Consider the following 25336-nt stretch of genomic DNA (forward strand, 5'->3'; position numbering starts at 1 on the left):
AAGCTGAGTTTGGACTTCAGAACTGGTAGTGCCAAAATATGTAGAACCTCTCTCTTTTCTGCTGAACTGGTTAATGAGGACCCTTAGTACTAACAAGGCACAGAGTTACTGATGTATTTCGTGTGTCTTTTTTATCAGCTTTCAAGGTTGCACTTTTAAGAAATATAGAACATAAAGTTTATGACCATAACGGATTTTCAAGCCATATTCATGTAGGGTTTGTGACTCAATCTCATCAGAAACTGATTTTAGAAAAAGATATGTGAAAAATCATACAAGTTGCACTAACCTGTAATTGCTTGAGTACAAGATTATGCACTTTCTCCTAATGGCTCACTTTGAGGAAGCAGTATTAGTATTAGTAGAATAGATTAATTTATGAATACATACATTTTAACATTTTCATAGCAGTCATCTCCAAGCACTTAGTTCTCTGCCTCACAGGTTAATCACTTTTGCATTGGAATATCCTTAGTAGAACTTTGGTGCTTTATTCAACCTAAAATTGGATTCTTCAACAATACTTTGATAATTTATTGCAGAGATTCCTCTCAGCTCTTGCTTTTCGGATATGGAATCTACTCAGTAAAAGGTGCTTGTACACCTCTCATGTCTTAGTATGGGACTTAATTTGTCTAGCAGTGCTATGTCCCCAGTCCCAGGAGAGCTCTCCAGTTCAGCTTCTCCAAAGAGAAATCCAAAGTCTTCATAAAAATAAATGCCAGCCTGTTCTCACTGCAGGATTTGTGAGAGAAGCCTTTCTCTAAAAGCAAGGAGAACATGGCTGCTGGAACAGCACACCAAAAAAGCAGACTGGGGTATATGACTGCTCTGTGCCCTTCTGAAGCTTTGCCTGCCAGAAGATGTGTGTTCCTGCACATTCATACATACATATGAGAAAAAAAAGAAGCAATTACCCATGTAGATAACCTTCAGTTTCAAATGTTTTAAGTTAAAAGCCTGAAGAGAGTTTGAAACACCAATGTGCATATGTGAAACATCACTGAAATACTCTGTCTCTTGAATTAAGACTAGATAACGTGGGATTTACTAACATCACTGCTGGAGAAGGAGAGTTTTGATCAAAAATGTTGGGTCAGTTCTCTAGTCTTTTGAAAAACAAGAGGGGCTATCATGGTTTTTAAAACACCATTTATTTGCCTTCAGCCGTATTCTCTAGTTCTCTAAGCCACAGAGAAGCTCCAAAACTTGTTGTGTTTATGTTATGAATTTTCAGCAATTTCTGCTTGCTTTCTTATTTAACATTATTTTGCTTTTCTCCTCTTTCCTTCACCCATTTCTTCTATCAGTTTCATGCAGTGTAAGCAGTCATGTAGGGTTTTACAGGCAAGTTCATACAGATCAGTAAGAGCAGGATTGCTCCTGTATGCTCTGTTGGCTGGTGTGCTTTGATGGGTCAGATGTCAGCTCAGGAACAATTGATTTTCACAGACAAGATATTAAATTGCCAGTTGGATTTCGAGGTTTTCTAGTGTGTTTCAGTGAACTGTAGAAAATTGCACATTTATACGTTTATGTAGAGTAAATGTGCTGGTTTTGATCTGGGCACGGAATAGTGCAATCTTATATCAGTTTGCTGAATAAATGTTATTTAAGAGGGGTTTTGTCTGATTTGGAGCTACTCATTTCACTAGAGAGTGTCTTTATGAAATTCAGAAACAGTCTCAAATAGGATTGAAGCTTGTGCTGTAAACATTAGGTAGTTAAAGCATCTGTTTTTCATGTGCCTGTGTAAATTTGTGTCTTTGTTCCTAAATCCTTGGTGTAATTTTCTCCCTTTCAGAAGTATCCTTCAAAGAATGTCCTCTGCTAATTTTGTCCATCTTAAATACAGTGGGGATGCATTTAATAAACCCACTTTCCCCCATGTCTGAATTGATCTGTGTTTTCTGAAGGTGACAAAGGAGGTGAAATGACAAAAGCAGCCCTGGCAAACTACTTTGTTTATTTAATGAAAGAGGAGAACAGGGAGGCGAGGGAATAAGCAGAGAACTGTTTTGCTTCTGTATGAATAAGATGCCTGTACTGTACAGTTAAAGTTGCCTTCCCTTCCCCACCTCATATTTTCAGGAAAGGATGCAGATAATCGCTTTTCTGGAGGGGCCTTGTCAGAGGAAGTCTACACCTGCCTGCCCTGCAGGGAAGGATGTTCTAATTGTAAAGATGATACTCCCTGCTATGCACAGGAGGACAAGTATTTACGGCTTGCTATCATCTCATTCCAAACACTCTGTATGCTGCTGGACTTCATAAGCATGCTGGTAGTCTACCATTTTCGCAAAGCAAAGGTAAGCAGCCTTGTTTTACTTTAATCTTCCTGCTCACCTTGTGGTACAGGCTCATTTATGTTAGGTGTACAGCTTCTCATTTGGAGGACAGTCATCTTCTTGGGTAAGGATTACCACTGTATTTCAGAAGATGAGATTTCCAAACAGGAATGCTTTGCTGTAAGCAAGGAGGAACCTAAATTGTTTATGTAATGTTTGAAAAAATGCTGAGCAGTTGTCACCCAGTAACATCTCCTTACAGTTATAGATGGTCAGTAAAAATCAAGGGAACTTACTGTGTTAGAAGTCATTTTGGTAAGTCAGACCAATTATGCAAGTACCAAGGAGGTACATGGGATTTGTAGTCTCTGGATGCTGAAAGTGTCTGGCTGTTTTACCACTGCTGGGAAGGATGTCTGGTTTCAATATATTTGTGACACTAGCTGCATGGTAATTGCATAGGAGAGAAATCTCTTTAAATAATTCTAGTTCCAAGGGAGTTTAAACTTGATTCAGTAGTTATTTATTTTTTCCTAAAGTATCTATGTATTAAGGAGAGTCCATAAACTGTTGATACAAAAGTTATGTAGTATCTACTATTCTAATAAACTTCCTGCTTTTACCTCATTCAAAATATATTTATATGTAATATCTTATGCAATCTCACTGTTGCCTCAGTAAATACAGAGTATTCTATGAAGCTTTCAATTTACTAAGAAGAAATGAATGGAAGCTGGCACTTATTCACTACCTACATTTGGAAGATGTAGGTGTGCACACAATATGCTGTATTGTTGAAATTAATAGCATCTATTTTCCATAACTAGATAAGCATTTCCATTTTGGTTTTTGGAACACTTGATCCCACAGTCTTCCTAATCCTACACTGTCTGTGTTACAAATGTGTGGTTCATTTTGAAAGACTTTAATATCCTGGCAGGAAATCACAGAATGAACAGTAACATTCTTTTTTTTTTTTCTTCTGTTCTTTTCTCTGATTCTGGCAGTCTTTGAGTTTAATGAAATTGCATCAAATGATTCAAATTACTGACTTAATTGCATTTATAAAGCTTTTCATTATGAAAAGTGTTTTGTAGGCATTTATTTAGTTGCCTAATGTTAACTTAGCAGAAGTACTTCTTTCCAATTCTAAGACATTTTAGTGCTCATGGTAATGTTACTTGCTTCTGTTGGCTGTGTAAAATAAACATCATGATGAAAGAAGTGTTCCTTGTGAGTAAGACTTTTCTCTTTAGTTCTGCAAAGTGAAAATGGTAGATTACTTCATGTTCAGCTCTTGTAAGTTAGCCTTAATTTCTTTTCTCAATGATGTATTGATTGTTTTATAAGAAATTTATGAATGAAATTAAACATGCTTTTGCTCTTTTGGATGAATATCTAGATATGTTTTCCTGCACATGTTCACTGCTTTTAAAAAATAAATATTCATTAAGCACATACAGAAATCTTTCTTTTTCACTAAATCTACTAATTAAGAAAGGTACATTTTTACTTTTGTGGCAATCAGCCACTCCTCCAGAGGAAGATAAGAGTAAAGAACCAGACAGGATCTCTGAACGTTTAGTAGCAGTATAAACCAAGAAGCATAGACACACCTTTCCTTGTTTCTAAAGAACTTTTCAGTAGTTATAAAAAAAAAAACATAAGCCTAATTATTTTTTTTCCCAGTTTGCCTGTTACCTTGAAAGATTTACCGTGACATTTGAACATATGAATCAGGCATAAAGCAGAATATTCATTATTGTTTTTCTCCAAAAAGAAAAGTAATGTCATTGAGACATTATATTTCATTCAGTTGGACAGAGATGGATTCAGTTATTATTTTGCTACCTTCGAAGAGAGTTGACTTTGCTCTAAATGGGTATCTCACAAAGAAAAGACAAAGAAAAATAAGACAAAAAATAATATGATGATTAAAAGTCCTTTCTTGCATGATTGACGTTTTCAAGGAATAGAAACTGAAAAATAGATGTTCCAATGCTTTTCATGTCAGGCATCTGAGCTTTTTTTCCCTCTTCGATTCCTTTTATGTTCTTTATCTTGTTGGTACAGCATGATTTTTAAAAGAGAAAAATATTGTGTGATTAACATGAAATGGGTAGCTTTATGAAGGGCAAATGTGTTGAGAACAATAAGTATTTACATAAGAAAACTGCTGGTTGCATTTGATAATGACAGAAAATTGGCATGTACATTGGCAACTGTGTGTTTTCCACCAAGGGAGAAAAGTCATGAAAGAACATCTATCGAAGTATTGAAAGTATATGGATATTGAGAATTTCCATCTGTTAGTGCAACAGGCTTTTGTTAGGTGACAGAAAAGCATTTATTGGATTATCTCTCACAACATGCAGATAAGTAGCACTATAATATTTAAATAATCAGAAAAAGTTATTTTTAGTATAAGAACTATACAGTGCTATTGTATTACACAGCAATCTTCAAAATCTTTAAAACTGCAAAAGAAAGTGATAAGAATTTAAAAATACTAAATTGACCCCCCCCCCTCCCCAGTGCTGTAGTGAATGCTATGTGGATATGCTGTGTTTTGGTATAGCAGTTGGTCAGTAAAATATGGCCAGTAAAAAGGGAAACCAAGCAGAGTCAGGTTAGCGAGCCAGTAAAAGTGTGAAAAAGAGAACACTACTCAGTGCTTGTACTTCATGGGAGTTTCTGGTAAATGTTCATTTTAAATAGCCAATTTTAAGTTTAGCAGCAAAAATCAGATTGTGAAAAATCATCCCTGGTAGCTGTAATTCAGAGAAGGAATAGAAAAAGTCCACAAGGACCATTCAGACTTCAGTGGAGGAGCCGACATATCTGGAAGAGCAGATGCAGGTTATAAGGATTTTAGAAAAGAGAAGAAATCCCTCAACTAATCAGATCATAGTTGCACGTATGAAGACTGAAAGGTGCTCATGCAGAAACTGCTGTGGAAGAGTTGCTCATCAACTTTTTTACATCAAGAGCACAGAATATATGCTAGGTCTGAAATAGTTATTAAATGATCAGCTGTTGGTAAAAGATCTGTAGTTCCCTTCCCAAAGATCTCAGTGCTGAGAACAGAGATGATTTCAACGATTACTTCCAAAGCATTATTGGCAGAGTATGAAAATGCAGTTTTCCTTCTGATGTGTTCTTTATTAGTTACTGAGGGTGTAAAAATAATGATCTACAATCAAAGTGGTTCCATGATTGGAGGATCTTGACAATATGAATGGTATAAATCAGTGTGATGATAACCAGCTTCAAGAAGTCAACCAGTGCTGGAAGAGCTTCAGAGTCTTCTTAAGGATTCTCTGAATTGTCACAGAATTGCAGGGGTTGGAAGGGACCTTGAGGAACCATCAAGTACAACCTGCCTGCTTAAGCTAGTACTCCACCGCCAGGTTACACAGGTTGTTCTCCTTAGACTTCCAAAAAAACTCCTCTACAAAACTACTGAAATATTTTCTGTGTAACAAGCTACTGCATACATTAATAGCAGTAGAGGAGGAATGGAAGATAGGAAATGTGACATCTGCACTTATAGAGACTGCCAGTAATGATGGCAAGAGCTACAGATCAGTAGGTCCAGCTTGCACACTGAGAAATGTTAATAAGGAACAGAGCTACTAGATTTGTGAATAAGTGTGGGATGTAGACTTATGTGAGAATGTGATTTCCTTATTAATGTATTTATAGCTCTGTGAAGGTAGATTATTATTAAGGATAAGAGTACTTTTTCTCAGGTCCACTGACAAATACTCTTAAAAATGATGATCTCAAGGGGCCAGGTGAGCTGCACTTCTTGTAAGTGTAGGAGAGGATAGAGGAAAAGACAGTGCAGCAGATGTGGTATAGAATCATATAAGGTGGGGAGATGGTGATGTGTATGCATATAGTCCCTATTGTTTCTAAGATATTCTTTCTACAGGGAGTTCATCAGATCTTTCAAATGGTTAAAAAAAAAAAGGAAAGGAGACATTTTACACAATTTATAATTGCTTCATGTCACCCATTGGCCCAGAGTATAATGGACTCCGAAGTAGAAATCAATCCAAAAAGAGTTTAGCAGGAATCATGTTGGTTATTTAATCACAATTGGTTTGGTGAAACATCTGGTACTGGAAATCCATAGTGCTTATTGTTGTAAATGGAGGACAGAACAGGAAGGACCCTTTTCTCTGTATTTAGTTATGCAGTATAATCTATGCTCTGAGATGGGACACTTCTAAGTTAGAAAGCCATTCTTTTGTCAAGTTAGACTTCATTTCTGATCTTGAAATCATTGTAGTTATGCAAATAAACTTGCACGGTTGCATTTGGTAGATGGCAAAACAAAGTAGACAGGGGACAAATGAAAATGTAAGGCACTTGTCCAAGCCATAGTTATGGCAAACTATCACTAGCAGTGCTGACCAAAATCTTGCATTGCCAGCCTATATGAAATTAGTGACTTGAAGTGTTAGCCAGCACTGGCAAGCAGTATAAAATGGAACTACAGGAAGACAGTGGGAGAAAACTCGGGTTGGTGTTGAGGAATTCATTTCAGGCTTTGTCAAGCACGGGTGAAAGTGACTCAGCAGCACTGAGATTAGCTCAGCAGCAATGTTGCTAAACTGCAAGACTCATAAATGGAGAGAAGTAGAAAATGTGTCCCTTTACAGAGAGAAAAAAAGCCAAGAGGACTCCAAAGTGGTTAAAAATAAATAAATAAATAAAAATGAATGAAGGCACAAAGGGAATAGCAGAAACTAAACCACTAATGAAAAGCATATTGTTGTGAGAGACAGAGAAACGTGAAAAATGTAAGAGATAAAGGAGATGCTGCTGCTATAGTGGGAAAAGACAAAGCATTTCCGCAGGGGAGTAAACGGGAGAAATGTGCCAAACAAAGCCAAAAATGAGGATAACATTCACAGCTAATGCTGAAAGGAAAGCAAATATGCAGATCACTTTAGAGAAATCTTTAACTATTCTAAACAACGACAATGGCAAACAGTAGTGAAAGCTGAAAAGCCTGATTATGACATTAACACAAGCTGTAAGAGGCTGAAAAACAGTCAGGAGATGAAAGCTGGTCAAATCCCATCAGAAATGCTGGTGGCACCTGACAACAGCAGCTTAATGACACTGAGGGATTTGTGCAGTGGAGCATGGGAGAAATAGATTTTCCCTCAACAGTGGGAACATTGGACTGTTATCTGAGTGCCCCAACAGGATGATCTTGCTGAATACCACAACTGGGGAGACATTGAGGATTCTGCAGTGTGATACTAGGGGACATAAAGCGACAGTGCATGCAGAACAAGGAACAGGCTTAACTGAACCTCTCAGTGCTTTGGATAGATTAGAAAAGTGTGCTAGCAATTGGAGAGGAGTGTCTAAGTTAATAGGCTCCCCTTATTTCTTTGATTTTCAAAAGGCTTTGATAGACTGTCTGAAGGGATCTTGCAGAACATTTTAGCTCTGTGGACTCAGGTCTATGTGGCTGTGTACAGAGGTACAAAACATTCTCTAAATCTTAACAATTAATAAAGAAATCGACTCAAGATAAGCAGTAGCAAATGTTGTGTGCTATGCCATTACTATTGACTGGATAATGCAAATATTGCTACTAAAATTAGGTCCAAAATACATAAAGCTAACCTAACAAAAATAGCTGGATGGGCAAGGACAGAAATTGCTGATGTTAAAACAAAAATTCTCAAAACTGAGAAGCTGAGCAATGATTTTAAAAGAAAAACTATCCACAAAATAGGAAAATTCATCTGTCTGAGTAGTGTTATGTGAACCAATGGAGAGCTCCAAAAGGGGGTGACCATCTGCAGTAATGATTAAATGCAGTGTGAGGGCAGCAGATCTAGACAGCACAAGGAAGAAATAAAATGCTTAAGAAATTCTTCTATTTCAAGGTTAGAGTAGGATTTCAAGGGGTAAAGATCTACTAAATCCTTGGAGGGGAGGCCAGCTTCCCATAATCAAGTTCTTCCAAAAATACTGGACTATAGAAAGAAGACAAAGTGTTCATCAGCTGTCAAACTGTCTTCAAAAGTATCTGAAAGAAGAGCCAAAAATAACTGATGTTTCCATAGTGGTGTGCCCACTCAAACATGGGGCTATCAGGTAGAATACAGCTGCTGTGAGGAGTCATCATTGCCTTTAAAACTGGTCAGAACCTATACTGGCAAAGAGAACAGAGGCTGACCTCAGTCCTGGAGTGGCAGAGGCTAACTGCTGCTACAGCTCCGGGCATGAAGGAGAGCTGAGAACGCTACACCAAATAGCCTTGGCTCACACTGGGTCTTTGCTGCCAACTCTCATCAGCTCAATACGAAAGGCCTCAGAGAAGATGCACTGAAGACAAGCTGCCATAATCTATTCTTCCTGCTTGCTGCTCTGCTGCTGATTTCTGTGTGGATAGGGGAACCATGGGAAGAAACCTTTTCTTGTTCTGTTCTTCCTACATTCCTAGCACATACGTGGATATAAAACCAGCATATTAAAATTTCCACAACTAGCACACCTGGAAAGGTTAATTTTGGATCTTAAAGATAATATATAATTGTTTAGAAGAGGATATTTGAAACAGCACTTGGGAATGATATTGTCATGTGGCATTAATGATAAAGGATAGCTGTAGATCACATTGAAATGAAGGGCTCTGCCCCATCCAAAACCATGTCCACTCCCAAATAGTAAAAATTTATAATTTAACCACTTTCTATTGTATCAATTTTAGTTTCCCATTTATGTGGACTCAAAAAATGAATTTCAGAAGTGCTTTTAATGGGAGGAGAAAAAAATGTGTAGCATTGATGAAGCACTGATCAAATGAAAACTTGCAGTTAACAGGACTATATAGCTAATAATCAACAAGCTTCAATAATTTTATCTGTCTTGAGGGAGCTGTGGCAAATAACAGAAACTGGCTGTCCATTATATCATTTTTACTCTTTGTTAAATACAGATTTCCAGTGGCTGGAGTTCAGGAGGACTAGATTTTATACTACTGCTTTGCTATTTTTCCCTCCAGTGTAAATCCTTTTAAATGTTCTGCTAAATATGATTTGAAAACTGTGAAGATAGGCCTTAAACAATGCACTTTTAAACACTGCATGAAATGCCACAGAGATGGAAAGAGAACAAGTAAATGAATGCTGTAATTCCCCTTCCTAATACTAAGAAATCAAGAATTTCTTTTCCCCCTTACTGCAATTATGATAGGATGCAGTAATTCAGAGTGAGATAATCACAAGCTATTGATGTGTGATACATCCTTAAATATTAAAGCATGCTGGCTTTGCAAACATACCTTTTTCTCTAATGTAAATCAACCAGTCCTTCCTCTTTTTTAACTCTGCAGTGGCATCTTGATGTGCTTTTGCCTGGATGCCTTTCATCTCTGGTGCACATTCTGTTTTTTTCTCCCTAGACACCAATTTCTGACATTTCAGCTCAAGTGGAAACTTGATAGAGGGAAAAGATGTTCTGCAGATGGAGCAGTTGCCTTTGCATACTGTGCTGGTGGGCATACCTGACAGTTCTCAGCACATACAGATTCTATGCAGTGCTTTTTGCATTCTTTCTTTATTACATCCTTGAGTGAGAACCTACTTTCTTGTGATTTCTCAGGGAAGTTTATTGTAGTCTTGAGGTATTCAGCTCTAAAGGCATTGATGATATTATTTTCAAAATAGCTATGGCTTTTAGTGGAATTCTCATATCCTTTATTCATAAAACAGAAATCATAAAATGTCCTATCCTATTTTTCTGCACAGTTAAGATATGCCTGTGGGGATGCTATACCTTTTTTAACTCTCACATAAATAATTGCAGAATGCCATATTGAAAAGATAAGCATGCGAGCTGTTAGCCTGTGTTAGTTGAAAATCAGAAATGATGTACTGCCTGCTGGAGCTCCCAGAGACAGTGCATGTTGGCAGGCATGGCTGCAGTTGTTGTTATTGCCCTGTTTGTTGAATGTTGTGTCATTCACTTCACAAACACGAAGGTTTCACATCTGTATCTATTTTGCACTCTAATGCGTGGTTGAGTGGAATTAAGTGCTTATGAATAGAAAAAGGCACCTATTTCCACATTATGCACAGAAGGCTCCAGGTCAGACTGACTTGTAAAGAAAATAAAGATCTCTATATAAAAAGTATTACTGTTTTCAGTCCAGACTCCTAAGGAAGAGATAATGAGAAGAGGAATGCTCACCACAAAATCACAGAATTGCAGAGGCTGGAAGGGACCTCTGGGGATTATAAAGTCCAACCCCCCACTGAAGTAGATTCGTTACAGTAAGAACACATCCGGGCAGTTCAGGAATGCAACCAGTTATGTTTTGAGCATAGATTTTGTCTCCACAAGGTGAATTAGTATATCTCAGGGGCCATCCAGAAAGCATGGAAAATGTAGAGGGAGGTATGCTGCCTTTGAAATGGCAGGAATTGGCAGTGGAGTATGACGCATTTGCTCCACTTTGGTTCTCTGATTGATCCCTGACTTACAGCTTCTTAGAGTTAATGTCTTGCTGTTCGTAATCTTGCAGTCTGAGAATCCTTGTTGATTTCTGTTCCTCTCGTGTTCCTCAAAGCTCTGCAGCATAGATATCTGCTGTTCAAGTGAATGGAGCTGCTAAGCTTCACTTTACAAAGCAGGGTTCTGGCTGGGAAGATAGCTGTCACCAGAGGGAAGCAAGGCTGTAGTAGCCTTCAACGCTAATCTAAGTTTAATTGTATTACATAATGATTTCACTTTTAAAGTAAATGTAAATTAACTATAATTGAATCCTTGAATTTCAGAATGTATCTCCCAGCAACAACAAAAATTATACCATAAGATTATGTCACCAAAGCAGTTCTGGAGCTAGAAATTAAACTAAACGGAGCAAATTGCTAGGTCTTTTGTTCATCTGTCTGTGGTTCTTGATGACTCTTGCATATGTGCCCCTCTCAGGAAGCTGAGTAGACTGGATGGACTGTAGCAGAAGGATAATCTTTCACCACAGATTCTTTGATGGAATAACTTCAGGGTAGTTGCATTTATCTGAAATTTCATTTGGACTTGTGAACAGACATTTACGGATTTGCTGGGAGTGGACTTCCTGTTGTGTCAGCAGAGTAACTGTGACATTATTTATTTATCCTGCTATTTGTCTTGGAGTTATGTGCTGCTGTGAATGTTTCTTGTTCAATCAATAGCAATAGCAAAGTCCCTAGTGACATGTACGAAGACTCTGGCATGTCTTCTTTTCAAGATCAGACCTCTGTCTGAGCTAGCACTTATTTTTGTTAGAGCCACCAAAGTGTAGGCTTAGAAGAACTATTCCAAGTAAGAGCCCGTCTTGTAGAGGAGGGACTTTTCAACCTGAAAGTCTTGAAAGTTTAGTAGTGGAAATTACAGACTTCATGAGGCTTTTGTCTCCAGAAGAAAATCCTGTAAGGGATTCCTTGAGCATCCATGTCTTTGGCTGATAGACAGGGCAGAGGTTTGGAGACTATAGTTAACTGTAACCACCATAGATCATTCAGACTAAAGCATATGCCTGTTCTTTATTCTGTTCATCATTACTTTATGTAAAAGCAGGATGTACAGAGATTTCAAGCAGTGTCTTTTCTTTAGGACTTCACTCTGTGAACACAGTCAGGTTGCTTTCTGCCTCCCCTATCCCTTCCCTCTATCTGGAATAAAATCTTCATGTTTTCCTCTGACAACTTCTCCTCAGTATCAGGATAACTGAAAAGAAACCTTGGTTTCCTCCCAGTTCCCTCAAAGATGTCCCAGGTACTGCTTCCTTAGTTACTGTAGCAGTCCTCTTGTTATCCGGCAGCTTGTTGGGCTCACTTTGCCTCCAGCAGTTTCTATCCTGCTGCTTTGCATTGTCCTCGCTGTATATCTTTGAGGGCAGCGTACACGAGCTCTTTATTTTTGAGATCCCCAATGAGCTTTCCCCTCTCTACTCATGCTCTTTATTTGATACAGAAGTGTTGAAGCCACTTTCCATCATCATCTCACCATATTATTCAAACACTGCTCCTTTGCCCCCCATGCTTTCCCCATGCCTGGCAGGGGCTTCATGAGAACATCCACTGCTCTCCACATCATGTGTTCAGATTCAGGGGCTTACAAAGTATGGCACTATGGGTGGAGCACTGATAGGCAAGGAGTACTGGCTGCTCAGTACAGTAAGCGCTGTTGCCTTGTCCTTCCATTGTTCTTCCCATCTGTCCTTCCCCATCTTTTGTCCATTAGCTAAACTCTAATGTTGTGAATGAAAGACAGTCTTTCTTACCTTCTTGTGCAGACCCTACAATGACTTAAGGCTAATTTGAGGCTGTGTCTTTCTGCCACACAGTGGTAGGAAGTAAAATGAAACTATATAGAATCATATAGAATCATAGAATGGCTTGAGTTGGAAGGGACCTCTAACCCACCTGTATACATGCAGCAGTATTTCCATCAATGGTAAATGTGATTTTATTTTCTGGAAAACATATAACCCCTGATCTCAGCTTTTTATTAATTTACTAATTTATTATAATGACCTTTGAAGAGATGAAAAATGTCTGCCTTTCTCAAATCCTGTCATAAGCTGTAAGTTTGGAACAGTTTAGCTATTTGGTTCTCATAAAGAGAAAGTGAAGAAAAATGAACTGGTGTTGGATTTAAAGCCTTCAGAATTGTGAGGTTTTTTTTTTTATTGTTTTTTTTTGTTTTTTTAAACTTTGAAATTAGTATAATGATCTTCATTTACAGTTCATTTGCCTTCTCAGTCATGTGAATAATGAGTTTTTTTCTCTTCATTAAATTTATTTTAACTCTTATTACATCATTCTCTGTTTCCTCTAAGATACTAAGCATTTTGAGCCTTGCAGTCAGGGTGCTTTTTCTCCTGTCATTTACCATAAACTATTTGTTCCTGTGATTGAGCTACGCTTTATACAGACTGTTTTAGTGAGCTGTGGTATTGTGTCCTGTAATAGGCAATGCCATGTTGAGTAAGAAAACTGAAATGCAATTAATGTGTTCCAAAGCTATTTCTGAACTGAATCAGGAGAACATGCAGACTGAGCCTTACCTCCTGCTAGTGTATTACGGTGTTTTAATCCATGAGATCTCTATAGATTCCATTGAACTCTTGCTGGTTACAAAAGCATCAATACTAACATGAACTGTATTTTTGAGGAGCACAATGTCATTTTGTCTTACTTCATTTTTGAATGAATTTAAGGCAGGCTATTTAGTGATCTGGTTTTTGATGATCATTATCTTACATTTTCAACTTTTAAATTAATGATAAGGATGTGAATGGACTGAAACAGAACTTGAACGTTATTTACCTGTTTACTGATTTTCCTTTTTCTGCAGATTCATTATTGTTGGATCAGAACAAGGTATGCTGATCTAAGCTGAAGGAATTCCTGATCTTATAACAAAGATGTCCCAAGGACATTAATTATTTTCACTATAAAAATTATTTTCCAACAAATAATATTTTTTCAAGTTACCTGTATTGCCACTTATGTGCAGCAAAATTTATGCTTCAAAATGCAGAGCAATTTATCTTCATCGTAATATATTATAGCAGATTTCATTACTTGTATAACAGAAAGGATGAAGGACCACATGAATTGGAAAATAAAATATTTGGGGATTTCTTGGTTGCATGACATCCTGTGCACTTTTAATGAAATTGGTTTCTGATTGATGGCTGCTTGACCTTTTACTTTTCCTGTTTTTTTTTTTCCTTTCTTCCAAGTAAAAAGTAAATTTAATAATTATATTCTGTTTGGGTTCAGCTACAACTAGTAACAGAAAAAAAAAATGACCTTTGCATAAGTATTTTCAAAGAGTAGTGAAAAAACATGAGGATTGTGTTTATTTAATTTAAGAATACTGCACAAAGCTGCAAATGCCAGAAGATTCTGACAACTTGCCAGTATAGCTTGAGTGGAAAAATGTAACTGTGGGCCTATCTTTGGAAATTTGGCCTTTGCTGTGATATTTACTGTATTTGCAATCCATATTTTATTAGGAGACTATTTTTTCAAAGAGAACAATTATTAAAAGTGTTCATCAGTACGTAAAGGAGTTGAACAGGGCACAGAATTCACCCAATATTTTGCAGGGAAATTTTCAAAAGAGATGCAGCCATTTCTACCATGAAGTGAAAAGCATTTTCTGTAGTTACTTGTGAATGATTTGCTTGAATTTTGTTAGACAACCAGCAATAATGAAATGAGGCTTGTTAAGGCAATTGAAAGTTGCCTTTTGCTGAGTAGCAGTTCTAATCACTGCTGAATTTATCACAAAGAAAACAAAAAATAGTGGTTTACTTTTCTGTTCATTTTGTTGACTAACTTTACACCCTGACATTTAGAGATTCAGCGCTAACTTTGGCTGCTGCATTTTCTGCATTACTTAGGACCACTAAGAATTATAATGCAGTACCTTTTATGCCTTTTTACCCATTATTTTAGCTTTTTGCTTTGTTACACTTGATGCAACTTGGCCAGTTGAGCTTTTTTATTTGCTTGGTTTTTTTTGCTTTTGTCTTTAATTTCCCTTTTGCCAGTAATTGTTAAGCATTTGTTTATGACCCTCTAGCAATACCCAAGAGGCACAAAGGACTTTACTGATGTGAACTGCTGTAGAAATTGTGTTACTTTATGAGATCTGGAGATAGGGGATTATTCTTTATCTCAAAGATTACTGAAGTTCTCAGTGTAGACTGAAGACTGAGCAAATTCAAAGGCATAGAACAGCCCTTGAGCAATAATGTTTTTTGCAGCTCTGTTCAAGAAAACATACTCTGCTAAAACCTATTGGTAGGGGAGAAACAGAAAGGAATGCCTTGTCTGTGCTATCTGGGAGCTATCCGCGTGCTTATTAGTTTCACCATCTGCAGTAAAACTCTTAAGAGGTAGACTTGCAGTAGTGTACATGGAACCTCAATCTTGTTATTTTTTTGTGCACTAATGAGTGTTTGTGATCTGCTGTATATTACCATAATGTGTTGGGTTTTTACCCATTATTTTACTAAAAGCGTATGAAAAGAATCTAATATATTCCACTTGAGCATGCTCTTTCTCTTTCATGGTTTCTTCTTCTGTGCAAGTCTTGAGTTTTCAAAGCATGTTTTAGCCCTGGTCCCGCTGGTTTTTGGTTTGTTTTTATTAATGTTTTTATTAATGAGAAAAACATATATGAGAAAGTTAAAAAGTAGCTGTATTTTTGTAATAAACAGTGAGTAAAGCTTTCTGTAAAAGAACTGCTCCACAATGACAGCTACGTTTAGTTCACAGGAAAACAGAAGTAATGTTGCAGTCAAATCCTGAATCTCACATAGGGGTGATAACTAACCTCCAGTCTGTGTGTGACCTGGAATGTATCTTGTTTTTGTGGATATTTTTGACTTTTTAAATGCTTTAAATCATCACTCATGTAATTTTGAGTGGATGCTGAAGGGCAAATGGTCAGTAGAATTTCACCTGTTTGTAGCTACGTCCCTGAATGCAAGAACTGTCAGTACTTCTTGTCTTGTCCTCTTGCAGCTGGAGCGCCAATCCATTCTGCAGTGGTTGTGTAATATGAGGGCATATAACCAGCTATGAGCCTGTGCTACTGCCCAAGTCACACTTAAACTCAGATTTTCTGCAAGCATCTCTTGAAATATTTAACATGCAGATTCAAAACGTATTACTGGGTGTAGTGTTTTTCTGTGTAGATCTAACATGGCATAGTGATTCAGAAGTTACGAAGCAGACCAACCAGGGGCCTCTATGTCCTCATGCCACTTTGTTGCTGGCTGGAATTTACTATCACTTACTTAACTCAATCTTGCATTTTTCTAGCTGGTTCTTTCGATAGCTTTACATGAAACAACTGATGGCTATTTGCTTAGATATCTCACATGGTCGAGAACTTGCATTAGATTTGCTGAAATTGTCTCATTGGTCATTGTAGAATTTGAGAATGGTAGCTGCTCTCTTAGAAACTCCATCTCACAATGAAAAAGCTGGTAGGAGCCAATACATCCCTAGTTTGCACCTTTACTGTAATACATGCCATACTATTATAATTGCATCCTTCTTCTTTGATTCCACCATTGCTGGATGAAGCCAAGATTGAAGATAATTCCTAGCTCAGTCAGCCTCATTCAGCTTAAAATAACATCTTTTTTTTGATCATGAATATCTCAATTAAAGATCAAACAAATGTAAAGAATATGGAAAATGACTAAAGGTAAGTATAAAAGTTAGTGTGATGCTAGAAGCAGAATACATTGCAGAGTTACGTGTCAGCAACTGAGAAGGGGAAAAAACAGGAAGGACAAATTTTCTGATGCAAATAAATAAACATGGGAAATGAGCAAACAAGCTGAACAGCAAATAAACAAACTGTACAGAAGTTGAACAGGCAGAGAAACAAAAAACAACAGCAACAAACAACACAGCAAAATAAATGCCAACAAGGCAAATGCAAAACAAGGCAAAACAAACAAACAAGCAGCTGATAAGGAAGAGAAAAAGAAATGAAGCTGTTGTTACATGCAATGGGATGAAAATTCCTAAAGTGCCCTGATGTCTGGGAGGTTTTTAATTGTGCAGATGGAATAGGTGGAGAGCGAATTGTGGAGGTTGTGAAATGCCTTTTGGTTCTCTTCTTTAATTTGCTTTCTTTAAGGAATAAAGGTTGTTTTTTTTCCATGACTTCTGTGAGTGTACTTGCTGTTATGTACGTCTTAGAGTGGTGCTGCCTACAGCCATGCTTTTGGTGCCAGTGCTTGCAAAGTTACTGGGGGCAAATTTTAGTCTTTTTTAAACTTTCTAATCTCTTCTTTTTAGTGTGCTGCACAGAAGTTTTATGTCTTGCTCATGCTGAAGTTGTACATTAATTAGAAATGCCAGCTAAACCATACTATCATTTATAATTTATAAAAATATGTGCAATTTATGTTCTACGTGCCATAGCAGCATGCATGATCTATGAGCCACTAGCATTCAAGCTGTAAAATAATTGAGAGTCACTTCTGAATTGAATAACCTGAAAATATTTTGTTTAATGGCTTCACAACTGACAACAAAACATTCACTTCCAGCTTTTTGATGTTATTTCAAAACAGAAGTGTCTGCAGAAAGCAATCTTGAAAAGTTGTCAAGATGTATTGATTTTTATTGTGCCATCTGAATAAGTTGAGTGCATCCGAATACATAAATAAGAATACATAAGCAATTTTACTACAGCAGCCATAAAAGATCATACGGTCCTTTCAGCTCTTTGTTTATTGCTTTGAGATGCTTATAACAAACAAATTTCTTGCAAACAGAATCAGTGTGTTTTGTTTTGGGCATTTTTTGTCTGTTGGTGTATATGCTTGGTGTAGGTCCCAGTAGATGAAAATAGTCAGGGCATTGCTTCCATGTGGAAAAATGCATATGGGAGTGCTGGACCATTTTTCCATTAGCAGACTTGTGGCTGAGGCTCCCCATGTATCCAGATGACAGAAATAAATTACATGGAGTTCTTACTCAGTTGAATTTGATGTCACAGAACAGTTGAAATATGTGAGCCAAAAATTCCTGACACTGGCATTTCAGTTTCCCACTGTCCAGCTCTTTGCATTTGGGACTTTGCTTACGCTTTATCCAATATCATAATATCTTCATTAAAAAGGGAAAAGAAAACACAATTCAGTTTAGTTTCTTGCAGCAAATGCCTTGAATTACAGGAGCCCAATGATGAAAGTGTACATACAAACTCTGCTTATGGGTTGGTTTTCACATTTCAACAATTGCTATGGCAGGCATTACATCCTGTTGGGAAATACAATTATAGTAGTTGAGCTGTTTGCTGGTACTCTGCTTTGTTTTGCTTCACTTTTTAAAGAAACATTTCATTGAAGCATGTAACTTCTAGGAAAATTTTGCCAGAAGTATTTATGTCTCAGATGCAAGGCGTAATTTTAGAGTGAGGTAACAGAATAGTTTTGTAATTGTTACTGTGAAGCTCACAATGTGAAAGTCCAAAGTAAAGACCCTCATGGAAAAATCAAAGAATTGGAAAAATCCAGAAAGGAAAACCCATAATAATGATTCTCAATTACATGAAAAATTCCTGTGAAAAATAAGGAAGTAACTTGTGTGTCCATGGCTGACAGAACAAGAAATAGTGAACTAAAGACACACTACAGGAAGTTTAAGAGCTATTAGGCAGAACTTTCTAATTGTGGGGAATAAAGAACAGGGAAGCGTATGTGCAGATTTCTTTGTGATACAGAGGGGTACAATGTATTTGCATCAGAAATCAGGAAAACAGAACAAGGCACTGTTACTCAGAGGGGGTACAAAAATCTCTGTGGTCTCTTTTCGTTTTTATCTCAAGCACTGAATATCTGTACAAGTCTTATATTACAATGCCACAGAAGGAAAAACATCTTTAGTCTGTGCTGTTTCTAAGCCTTCTGAAAATAAATATTTCAGCGTGCTTTTCATAGGCTGTTTCCTAATGCAGAGTGCAAATGCAGTTCAGTGCTAATTTCATACAGAGCATGAACATCAGTACCCTAGAACACAGGGCATGGGTGATATGACAGAGTACCTTCAGAATAAGAACCTGTCCTGTTCCATGGGAGGATCACAGCTGAGCTGTATTCTGAAAGGAGCTGACTTAAAATGTTCCTTGCTTTCTGGCACTTGACCTGAATTTAACTCTCAGCAAGGTGGGAGATCAGAACACTGATGTCTGTGCCAATGTGTAGGACAGCCTTCCTTACTAAATGTCACTGTTGCTAGAAATTAGGTAGCTGTGTAATTGCCTGATATTACCAAAGCTCTTAGAATATTCTCCTCATCCTTCATTAAATGTTTGGTACATCAGACCTGTAAAAGTCAAAAGATGCTGACCAGTCAAGAAAGTGAATGCGGAGATACGAAATCGGAGTTGGATCACTGAAAAGATCCATCTATGAAATTCCACCATTTTTGCAAGCAGAAACTGTACCCTGGGGGACCAAAAATGCATCTGTAAATCTATTCAGACAGAGATCATTTTTTTAACGATTGTCTTACTAATGAAAGATAAACTTCATCCATCCAAACTCAATAGAGTGATTACCACAGACCATTGATTCCAGTCCATGAGAGGATTTTATTATGTGAAATAAGGGGATTTTTCAAAAGATTTTTGGCAAAGCTTTTTTACTGTCCTTTCTGACTGTGTTGCTTGCAGTTAGGAAAGCAGTGCATTAGATCTGAATAGTGGATGAAACACTGTCTCAGAGGAAGGGAAGAAATGGAAAGCGGTGTTGATGTTTTGTCTTTTAGATAAGGTACAGATGCACTACACATAAATCATCAATGGAATAAGCTTTATATTAAAGAAAATAATTGATTTTTAAATTTTAAAATGGAATAAAACTATGATGGAGACTGCATTAGAATCAGTGAGGAAATGGCACTATATTTATTTTATTATCCTGACAAGTTAATGACTGAATATATACGTCTTTGTATAAAATTTCAGGAAAGATAAAGATGCTTTCAAAGAGCACAGTCTGTGTTCAGTAAAATTGTAGATTATTCATACATACTGTGGAAGCCAAATCGTTAATATTAAATAGGCAGGTCAGAATGTTCAAAGGACTTCTTAACATTTAAATAGTGCAGAAAAAAAACCTGCAGTTAAATTCATATCTATAATTCCCATGATTCATACTTTCTCACAGCTGAGAGACATTGTAGCAGTTTCAAAATGTATCCATATAACACGTTGAACAGTATCCAACTTAGGAATCTTCTAATATTTTGTATTTTTGTTTTTTTTTCCTAGAGTATCAGAGCTTCAGGTCTGGTGCTGTTGGAAACCATTCTCTTTGGATCACTCCTTCTGTACTTTCCGGTAAGTCAAACTGCAACTTTTTAGAAAAGTGATGTCTTTATATTTGTCAGCAAATTAAGACAATGCTTGAATCACATTGATTACAAAAGTGATTATCAAAACTATTTCTGTTATGACTAGCCTAATATGATTAATAAAGTTTGCTGTGAGTGACTTGAAGAGAAAGGATACTGTTAGGTGGAAGAGATGGCTGTCCATGACCTCTAAATGCAGAGGGAAGGGAGAGAAAATACAGTGGAGCTGGGAGGGAGAATTAGCAGATTGAAGCTTCCCACAGCTTTTCACTTATGTTTAAATATTTCCTCCTTTTTTCACTGTAAGATGTACAGCAAATACAAAACAATGATTAGATGCTGTATGAGGAAAACCACTCTGTTGAAAAATCCCGATGAACGTGCCTCCCAGCTGGGATATAGATACCTGATGGGACCTTGTTTCTTTCTGCATCTCATATGATACAGAACTGTTCTCTGAGGACACATTCTGTTAGATGGTGAAAAGCAAAGGATACAACCTGACTTGTCTGTGACAGCAGTTTTGTGTTTCCACACTATTTGGTGGGGCTCTTTTCCATACATTATTGGGTGATTATTTCTAAATTTTATCATTTCGATTTAAAAGTTTAAGAGGAAGGACTTAATGTGGTAATGAAGCTCATATAAATGATCATGTGGAAATTAATCTATTTCACCGTCTTCAAGAATATGTTCAGTAAAAACAAAGATATCTGGAGCTAATGTAGAAACACCAGGATTGCAATAACACAGTTCCTCAATTCACTGTGGGTGTTTTCATGACTTTATGATCCAGGGCAAGAAAGTATAACAATAAATGTGTATGGTGTGAGGGCATATATAAAACATAACCTTAGAGGTCCACTATATCATCTTTAAGGAATAAAAGATTGCATTACCACAAGCTGTGAGTTATGGGGTGTGGGTCCTTGAAATGGGAACTCTTGACATTTTGCTGTATGCATATACTAAATGTTCTCACCTACTTCTTGTTCAGAAAAGGAGCACAGAGCAGAGCAAGATGGAGTGGGAAAGAAGACCTGAGCTTTAAACTGAGTCTTGTTTGTGCTTGTTTGGGAGTATTCTGTTTGTCTGTGATGTTGTTTAAAACATAATAACATGCACACAGAGGTAGAGTTGTTTTAGCTATGTGAATTGATCTTTATCTTATGATAGAGGAAAACGTGCTTTAGGACTATCTGGTTCAGCCTGAGTCAGCAGTGTGCCCTGGCAGCCAAAGAACAAACTGCATTTTGGGGTGCATTATTCAAAGTGTGGCCAGCTGGTCAAAATAGGTAATTCTCCTCCTGTTATTTAGCACCAGTATGGCCTGGAGCATTGTGTGCAGTTCTGGACTCTATGACATTATAATCACATTAAGATGCTTGAAAGCATTTAGAGGAGGGCACTAAAGCTAGTAACAGAGCTGGAAGGTATGTCTTGTGAGGAGGGTCTGAGGCCACTTCTTTCAGACTGGAGAAGAGGAGGCCAGGAGGCAACCTCCCTGCTCTCTGCAGCAGTCTGAGGAAGGGAAGCAGAAAGAGGTGCCAGCTTCTACTCCTCAGAACCAGTGGCAGGGTGGAAATGGCACAAAGCTGCACCAGGGGAGGGTTAGAGTGGACACTGGAAGAATTCCTTTATTCCGAGGGTGGTCAAACCCTGCAACAGGCTTTCCAGAGGTGGTTGATGTCCTTTGCTGTCAATGATCAGGAGACATTTGGATAATGCCCTCAGTAATATGCTTCAGCTTTTGGTTTGCCCTGAAGTGGTCAGGGAGTTGGACTCATTGATTTTTGGAGGTTCTTTCCGATTCAACTATTCTAATATAACAACATAATTAGGCAGGTTCAGATAAATTTTCTGCAGCTATGATGAAATGCAGTTTAAAATAGGAAGTGAAGTTCTTCAGTTTGGGCCAGACAGCACTGCAGTACAGTGTTCTCCTTTATAGTATTTTTTCCTATTTGTGTCATCTTTTCTTCTATTATGTTTTGGAAGGCAAAACTGAATGACTTAACTTTCACGCTCAGCTAAGTGCAGAGTTACAAAGCTTGCCTTAGTGCATCTACAATCTATAGGAATAAAATGTCAGAAATTTAATTCTAAAGGATATAAATTTACTTAGGATTCAATACAATATTACATTCTTATTTAAAAATTAAATATTCCCCTTAGACTTTCTCAACAATGTTCAAGTCTTTTGCATCTTTACATTCCACTCCCCGTGCTTTCCCAGATCCAGCTTTTTTTTGTATCCATTCACCCAGTCTGCCTTGGATTGTTCTGAGAGCCTTCAGCATACCAATTTTGCTGTGTCCAGAAAGACTTTATTGCATCTGTGACTTTCCCTACCCTCCAATTAAATGGAAACCAAAACCTACTTTGTTGCATCGCTTAATTTCTTCCACTAATTGTCATTGTTTTCATGTCTACATGCTGTAATCTATTCACAGTGTAGTGCCATTAATTGAAAAATAATATCACCAGCCAGCTGCCTTTGGGGAGAAAAACAGCTGTTATAATACCCTTCTAACCAAACAGAAAGAGCTAATGATGATCTCCACCAAAATTTATTTTTCAGATTCTGCTATATTGATAACAACACACTGATCTTTCCTGAATTATAAAGAGGCAGAGGAGCATTGTCTATTAAAAATGCATAGTTTTTACACAGCAGTTACTGGACAGCTGTCATTTCTGAGGCTCTCAATTTATATGTTTTCTCCTGTTTTCATAGCATTATCTCTAATTTCCATTCACTTAGTCTTCCAATTATTGATAGTCCTTCTCTAAAGGAATGCTGTGCTCTCTAATTGATATTCCTTACATATCTTTGTTTTTAGATTTTGAAGAGAGGGCCAAAACGTGATTGGCTTTTCAAAGAGTCTCTTAAATTGTATATTTGGCATCTGAAGGGAGAATGCTTGTTACTTTCCTTTTCCAGAAATACTAACTGTAATGAAGCTTTATACCAGGCATGCCCAACCCACAGCACAGCATAGTTCTTAACATGGCCACCCCCTGCCCAGTGCCATCACAGTAGCAGCTCTGCCCATCAAGCAGCCCAGCCCAGCATGCACCCATTGCTCAAAAATGACCAATGACAAATAATTTTAAGCATTTTGATACCTTGGCTAAACAGTCTTGTGAACAGCAAAATATATACAGCCTTGCTTTCTGTTTTGAGAAAGAGATCTGACAGCAGTTTTCAAAATCGTGGGAAAAAATCATCCAATTTCAGTATCCCTCTCTTCACAGTCAGACCTTGTTCATGTCTGAACATAACTGAAACTCCAGGATGCACACTAAAAATTCATGCAATATTATGATAATTTCCAGAGCCAGTGGTAAAAATTAGAGAGCACCATGATGCGAAGAGACAGAGAATAATTTCTTCTTCGTGTTCTTCATATAGCAGAAAAGAGGGTTAAAATCAAGTGAAAATTATGTTAGACAGTGAGGCAGTTTTATAATAGTAGAATTAGTTACACTGTAAGATGGGTTAGTTGAAAGGCTGTGGAGCATTTTTTTAAGGCTGTTGGGATTTTTCCCTTCAATCTTCTCTTCTTTTGGCTCAAAACTTCTAAATTCTTTCTCTTTCCAGCTGCCACTGGTTTTCCAAAATATTCCAAAGCAATATTGTTCTCAGTTTATAGAAATAGTGATGCAGAGCTGCAGTGAATTGACTTGCTCTCATTAAGCAGTTCATTAAGTAGCCTGCAATAATCTCATAATGCTCAGACATCTTGTTGCATTGAGTAGGTATTAAGATCTGTTTCAGGAGCTGTGTTAGTCCTTGTTTCACACTCAAGCTAGAATGACCTACCTTTTAGGGCTATGAGACCTAATAGAAAGTAGGGAGCAGCGGAATGTAGACGTGGACTGGGCTTTTTTCCCTTCAGTCTTCCACGTATATGTTAGCACAGGAGAAGTGAGCCTTAAATGCTGTGGTAGCTCCATTAGTCATAGCCCTGAGCAGAGCAGCAAGGACACTAGAGAGCTTGAATTTTGGCATTAATAAATGTGAAAATGAAGTAATATGTAATTCTTTTATGCATTTGTCCCTCAGGTATGCCTAGAATTGATGCATTGCAAGAGCCCAGCTACTGTACATATGTTGATTTTCACTGAGGCCAACTGAAAGATGTTGCTTTTTCCAACACATTTATCAGTGCATGTACTCATATGCTGGACTGAATCTCAGACTTCAAGTCCCCTGTCATGCACCAGATGTTTTAGCTTGATTATTTTTCAGTTTATAGCTACATGCTCCTTAATTGTAAAGTAGTTTTAAAAACTCTTAACAATGAACATCATTTTCTTGTTGTAGTTTCACGTTAGCTGAAGAACAGGCCTGCATAGAATGGTATTCATGCCACTGGCAACCAAGGACAGCTCTCTCCTCTGAGATAGTCATCATAGATTTTATAGTATTCTAGAAAAAGTTATTCCTGTTTTATTTAGATTATAGCAATTTATATGTCCAGCCAGAAGAAAAAGTAGGGTTTTTTATATATTTTACCAGGGTTTTATATATAAATTGCCTTGTTTGGGCAGAGAAGTAGGGGAACCAAGCAGAGGTTTATGCAACATTCTGTCTTTTTCAGTCAGTGTCATTGTCAGACAAATGCACTTTTTCAGGTTAACATGTGATAGCTTTTTTGGGGAGCTAACTGACTTTGAGTGCAAAAGCCCAGACTGAGATGGCGCTATCTGCATATTAAAAGATTTTGCTTCAGATTACAGAAAACCCACACGTACCAAGAACATGTGTGTTCTTGCCCTGCATTTCACTAAGGAAAATGCATATGACTCTTTACTAGGGAATGCTAGGAAATTATATAGATGGAATTCAATGGGGAGAGTGTTGTGTATTTTGGGGTTTGTCCAGTCTTCAGACTCAAGGAGACTTCAAGAGAGCTGTAGTACAATGTCATCCTCAAAGCAGTTTCAGCAGTTTTAAAGGGCTTTATCCAAATAGGTCTTAAAAACATCCAAGGATGGAGATTATTTAACCAGGCAGCATTCAGCCTTATAGTAAATTCACTTGGTTGTAACTTTTGAATTGTGTGGTAAAATATGGGATGTCATTGGAAGATACGGAGGGTGTTATAAATGACAGAC

At 37.4% G+C, this 25336-nt stretch overlaps 1 protein-coding gene across 1 annotated transcript in view; it reads left to right on the plus strand.

The window, feature by feature from the left end:
* Positions 1–25336, plus strand: part of GPR158 (G protein-coupled receptor 158) — a 166569-nt gene that overhangs the window by 71688 nt on the left and 69545 nt on the right. Inside the window, exons 4-5 of the mRNA XM_015853313.3 lie at positions 2092–2309; positions 20130–20198. Coding sequence (XP_015708799.2) covers positions 2092–2309; positions 20130–20198 — 287 coding nt within the window. The remainder of the gene's footprint in view (positions 1–2091; positions 2310–20129; positions 20199–25336) is intronic.

The sequence above is a fragment of the Coturnix japonica genome, chromosome 2 (assembly GCF_054131305.1).
Source record: "Coturnix japonica strain WE chromosome 2, WE-NBRP24, whole genome shotgun sequence".
Lineage (NCBI taxonomy): Eukaryota > Metazoa > Chordata > Aves > Galliformes > Phasianidae > Coturnix > Coturnix japonica.